The 6,000-nt window shown below is 39.0% G+C and overlaps 1 protein-coding gene across 1 annotated transcript in view; it reads right to left on the bottom strand.

Moving 5' to 3' along the window:
* Positions 1–4,004: 4,004 nt before the first annotated feature.
* Positions 4,005–6,000, bottom strand: part of LOC126095114 (succinate dehydrogenase assembly factor 4, mitochondrial-like) — a 30,727-nt gene continuing 28,731 nt past the window's right edge. Inside the window, exon 3 of the mRNA XM_049909823.1 lies at positions 4,005–4,317. Coding sequence (XP_049765780.1) covers positions 4,148–4,317 — 170 coding nt within the window. The 3' untranslated portion in view covers positions 4,005–4,147. The remainder of the gene's footprint in view (positions 4,318–6,000) is intronic.

Raw genomic sequence — 6,000 nt, 5'->3', positions numbered from 1 at the left:
TCCCAGTCAGCTTTTGACACCTTATGGTACCATGACTGAACCCCTTCCACTGAAGACCATATTCATAGCACATACATCACACTGCATGACGAGCTTGTGCACTGCTACCAATCCCCTGAATTTTTTGTTTGTATGTATCCTCTCAGGCAGAGTAAGATGGGGTACAACTGGTCATTTCTCCCATTTCCTTTACATTGAGACACTCAGGTTTTTCCAACATCCATGTCTAAGTGTACCACTGCAGTATATTCACCTCTGAAATAGTATGCGTTTACCCTACTTGCACACCTTTTTTGATAGCCTCTGTCACAGATAGTGTTCTGAAAAAAGCCTAAAGTCTCACTTTCACCACTGTTGGACCATTCAAAAGATAAAGGCACAGGTAATCCTGAAGCTTAGTCTCAATTGTTTTCAGTATCTTTGAGTCTTCAGATTATATCAACCGCCTCATGGCCTATTTTCACCACCTTTCAACAAAGTACACTATTATCACTGTGTCTGGGCCAAATAGAGCTGTTTGGTGCATGCACACTTTTGTTTAACAGCAGCAATAAGAGTGCTTCTAAGGTCTTCCAACAATAATCAACATCATCAGCTGCAGATGAATAACAGCTGTTCTGACACAGTGCATGAGCATTGGAAATACAGCTGAACTATGAGATATGTCCATAAAGGGAGTCTCCCACTCATCCTACAGCTAGCAAACCATATGTTTCATGAAGCAACGACATGTATGTGATAGAGTAATGACATGGCATGGTGTATGTGCTGACAGAACTTCTTGGTCTCACAGTAGCTTTACAGCAGCAGTTGAAAATAGAAGCTTGTGTTCCACATCCTGCTGTGTGTGAAGTGTGGTCGGTGATAAATGTTTTGAATCCACAAAACATAACACTGACTGAAATTCACTGTATGCTGTGCCAGGGCTAGGGACCTAACAACACGAGCAAGCAGATAGATAGAGTGTCACTGATGCAGAGACTTTGCAACAAGTCACCAAAATGTTCATGATGAGGAGCACAGCAGGAGACCGTCCATCATTAAAGGTGACTGGAGATCATGCAAGAATGCATTATGGGGAATCATCGCTTCACAGTCAAGGACTCAGCAGCCAGTTCCCACAGATGTATTGGTCCTTATTACATGCAAATGTCAGGGAGCACATGTTGTTCCAAAAACTCTGTGCCACATGGTTACCAAAGCAACTGACTCCAGAACACAAAGAAAAGCACACTGGGGCAGCTTTGAATTTTCTGTGGTGGTGCCATGGAGTGAATCATCACAGGTGATCAGATGTGGGTTGCACACAATACTCCAGAATCCAAGCAGCAGTCAATGCATTGTCATCATAGTGGCTCTCCTTGCAACACGAAATTCAGATCCAGAGATAGCTGTGTTCAGTGTTCTGGGACACACAGGGAGTTCTCCTCATCATATTCCTGACAACAGGTGAGATGGTGAATGCTGAGTGTAACAGGAAAACAAGGTGCAAATTGTGACAGGCCATTCAGTAGTGCGAAATGCTTAGTGATATTGTTGTCTTATTGCACAATAACACTCAGCCACACACAGCTTGATGGACAACAGAGCTGCAAATGTTTGGCTGGGAGATGTTTGATCACCCACCCAAAGCCCAGACCTCACATGGACAAAGTTAAGGAAAAATCCAGAATTTACTAGTACATATCCAAACAAATTATAAAAATGGATGAATGTATGCGTGTATATGTTCCACATCTCCTCCTAAACCACCAGACCAATTTCAACTGAACTTGGTATACATATCCCTTACTGTCAGGCAACAGTCACTGTGCGGGTAAGAACCACCAACTTATCATAATTCAGGAGACATGACATCATAATCACTGAGATGTATGAAAAAATGCCATACCATGAATGAAGTTTTAATACACTTATTCTTTACTGCTAAACACTGCTACAATTGAGTCAAATTAAGGAAATCCTTGACACCTGGCAGCACTTTTAACAGCTTTCAACTGCAAAGCACAAATGGGTCTAAGTGGAAACAACAGCTGTCTATAGAACTATGAAGAGGCATTGCCATTCAAATGTTTACAAAACTGTGTTTTAGACATATGGAGCAGCTGCACCCAGTGTACAGGAACAACACACGACAACCACAGTTCATTTTATTTCCATTTCCAATTTTAAAAAAATGGGCATAACAAATACCTGGGCAATGCCGGGTTCCTCAGATAGTATTATACATGCAGACGGGGGAGGAGTGGCATAGCCAGTGGGTGCGGGAAATACAGCACATTCACAGAAAAAAAGTAATAGAATCTTGTATCTCAGAGATTGTACACTGTCCTAGCAACAATATTTTGTAGAATACACTCACTGTTCAACAGTCTTAAGCAACGTTCACCCCAAAGTTTGCAGCATGTTTTTGTTGCAAACGCATTTCTAACACTGTTCACAACATTGTTTCTGCTTTAAGGTTTATGTCCACACTGGTGGCAAACATTTCTCATGACATCATCTGCATCTTCACTCCTTGTAGAGTACTCACATCATCTAGTACACTATGTCTATTGATGAGGAAACTATACTGATATGTATTGGTGTTCTCTTAACACAAAAAAATAAGCAGGCAAAGAGAAAGGCGTAGTTGTCCTAATGCTCAAAAACATACTACAGAAAAAGTTGCACAAATAACCTGTTACAGGAGCTTTCTGTAACTTCATTTTTTTGGCAACTGGAGATTTGTTTCAGAGTCTAGCACATTTAAATCACATTTTAAAGCAAGTCAAATCTCAAATAGCACGTGAAGTTTGCAGAGCACTGGTTGAAAGTGTGAGAGGTTATGTTAATGTAATAGTAATTGAATTTAAAAAATATCTTGATACACATATTTTATTGAATGATGTCAACTACATTATCAAAAGCAACTTCATTTATTTTGGCACTATTGCTTGTTGTGAATGTGACAGGAGAATTGCCACTTTTTGATGCATCTACCACATCCACAGTCACTGAAGGCACTGCACTTCTGTAATCCTATAATTCTGCTTCAAAAAGAACTCAACTAATTTTGTTCTATTACTGAACTCTAGAGTGATCCTAGTTTCCATAATTTGCATGCAACATACACTGCACAGGCGCCACACTCTTTTGTCCCACTGTTTTGTCCTCTTTGTGCCACATCAGCTTGTAAATTGTTTCAGGGGCTATATCAAACTTCTTACTGTCCTAAATCTTATTTTACTCCCACTGGTATTGCACAACCAGTAATCTAATCTTTTTGTTTACTGAGTTACTGCTGTTGTGAAATGCAGCATAATTTTTCCAGTGAGTCCTGTTTCCTATTTGCATTTCTATAACTGAAACTTCTTACATTCCCCACAATAATTTTAATTCTAACTCTAGCTGCCTCATCCAATATCTTTCAATAATAATAATCAGTGCAACCACAAATGCATCGCACAGAATCAAAACTAACAATCAGGAACACTAGAGCCATATAGTGGCGATATGTGACAGCTGGTTGGAAACAGTTACATTTGACATTCACCGATAGCTGTTACCGTGTTTGAAACATGTTGCAAACATCAATCACTCAGTTGTTTGCAGGAAAACTGTATGAATCATGTTGCAAACTTCAGTGTGAATATAACTTTACAAACTAAGGATCATAGTGTAGTACCACCATCATCTACAATAACCATGATAATCTTCATTGATTTGAATGGACACATTTACAACATCCTTATATAACAAGAGCCAGTCTACATCAAGAGCCAGTGTTACACAAAAGTAGTGTGAATGTCACAAACATGTAATGTGATCTGTAGCAGCAGCCCACTGACTGCTTTAAGAGGTAATAGATTTTGAATTGATGAAAGTATGGTTGGACTGAGGCGTCTTTGGTTTCAGTCATTCCAGTAGGGCATAATACAGAAATGGAAAAATTGTATATGCATATTTGTCTAGATTCGCATAAATATATTTACATATTAATACTATAACACACAATTAACAAATCAACAGGTTTTAATATTTTATTTAACAATGACTTACTCAATGTCCCTTATTTTTATCTACATGTACATAAAGCCAAGCATTCATTCACACAATGAACTTGCTGATGTGTCCAATTATTTAGAACTGAACAGTACTTCAGCACTCAAAAATCTGTCACACGTCCTTTTCTTTCCCAGTCCCCATAACGTGTAGGTTCAGGCCCACGAGGTCCTCCAACTTCCCCTGTGTGAGGGTTAGTATTATCTGGCCAAGGGGGAAGAGGCTCCTTTTCTTGATAAGGGTGTTTTCCAGCGTCCAGTTCATCTAGTTTTCCTGCAGGAAAATTATACACAAGCATATAGTCATAAAATTTTGATAGCCATAAGTGTAAAAAATTTAGAGTCCTTACAGGCTGCGGTAAGGCAGTGTCGATCTGCATGTATGGCTTTCATAAAACGCAAGTTAATTCAGTTATCTGACTAACAATTTACACTCTATGAATAACATGGTTTAATACAGAGTCCAACAGACAAATTTATACACTCTTTAACAGGCTCTATCGAGATATTGATATTGTCATTTGATTTGAATTGTGAGCGTGTTGTAGTACGGTCTTTAGCTCAAGAGGTATTAGTACTTTCATCTCGGTATTGAGAAAAAAAAAAGATGGCTGGAGCACATCTGACATCCGAGCAATGAAAATGTATTGCGAAGTGGTTTTTCAAGTTTGATAATACCGTTGAATTGCAATGTCAGTGGAGGTGGGAGTTTGAAACAGAACCACCAACCCCCCTAACACTTAAACACGTCACTGACAAGTTCGAATTGCATGGAATGATTAGTGATATTTACAAAGGAAGATCAGGAAGACAGTGTACAGCTATAAGTCCTGCTTCGTTGGCTCTCATGCTGGAAATGGTTGTTAATTCTCCACAGAAGTCTGCTACGCAATGTGCACGTGAAGTGAGTGTTCGTAGTACATGTGTATGAAACATTCTGAAAGGTACAAAGTGGAAAGTTTACATTCCACAATTACTGCATGCGATGAATGATGACACTCCTGATCACCAAATGCAACTTTACTGTCACTGGAGAAGCGTACCTGGAAATGTTTGCCAGGTATACGTGCACTTTATGGAGCTGATGAAGAGGTCTTCTACCAACAGGATGGGGCACTACCACCGGAGCATTGAAATGGACAAAGAGGGTGCATTGAGTTCCCTCCACGGACTTTTACTTGTGGGGAACTGTGAAAGAGAATGTCTATCGACATAAGCCACGCATGCTGGAGAAACTTCGCCAAGAGATTACAGCGACATGTTCAGCGATCTCCACTGTAACACTGACTGACGTAGTTGTGGCGACCACTCGTCATTCTGCTTTGTGTATAGCTGCCAACAGTGAACATTTTGGACATTTAAAGAAACAATGTGCTAAACTGAACGTAGTACAACATGTTTTATCAATTATTAACTGTAAAATAAACACATAAGTAATACTTTTCATTCTCTAAAGTGTGTATACCCTTTTTCACTAAAATAAGCTCATAATTAGCAAATGATAATTTACTTGATAAAACCCCAAAATTACACTAGTCAGTATGGCAGACTAATATTTACTATCAGGAGGCGTCAAATAGTAGAACTTAAAATTTCATCTCCTTAAGGTACATGCTTGCCAGCCAGTCTGTTTCCTTGTAATTTTATAATTAACAAATGGCAAAATTTTATTTCAAATGCCAAAAAAATAACTCTTTCTACCATAATGACTTTCATGTGATAAACACTCTGCACCTTTTGAGGTTTTAAATTTTCTGTTACTTGATTACCATGCATTTTGTGACATCTACATCTATTTGGATACTCGGCAAATCACATTTAAGTGCCTGGCAGAGGGTTCATCGAACCACCTTCACAATTCTCTATTATTCCAATCTCGTATAGAGTGCGGAAAGAATGAACACCTATATCTTTCTGTACGAGCTCTAATTTCCCTTATTTTATTGTGGTGATCGTT

This window comes from Schistocerca cancellata, chromosome 8 (genome assembly GCF_023864275.1).
Source record: "Schistocerca cancellata isolate TAMUIC-IGC-003103 chromosome 8, iqSchCanc2.1, whole genome shotgun sequence".
In the NCBI taxonomy this organism is placed as follows: Eukaryota; Metazoa; Arthropoda; class Insecta; order Orthoptera; family Acrididae; genus Schistocerca; species Schistocerca cancellata.
Note: the sequence above shows the minus strand (reverse complement) of the source record. Positions and strands in the feature narration are given on the sequence as shown.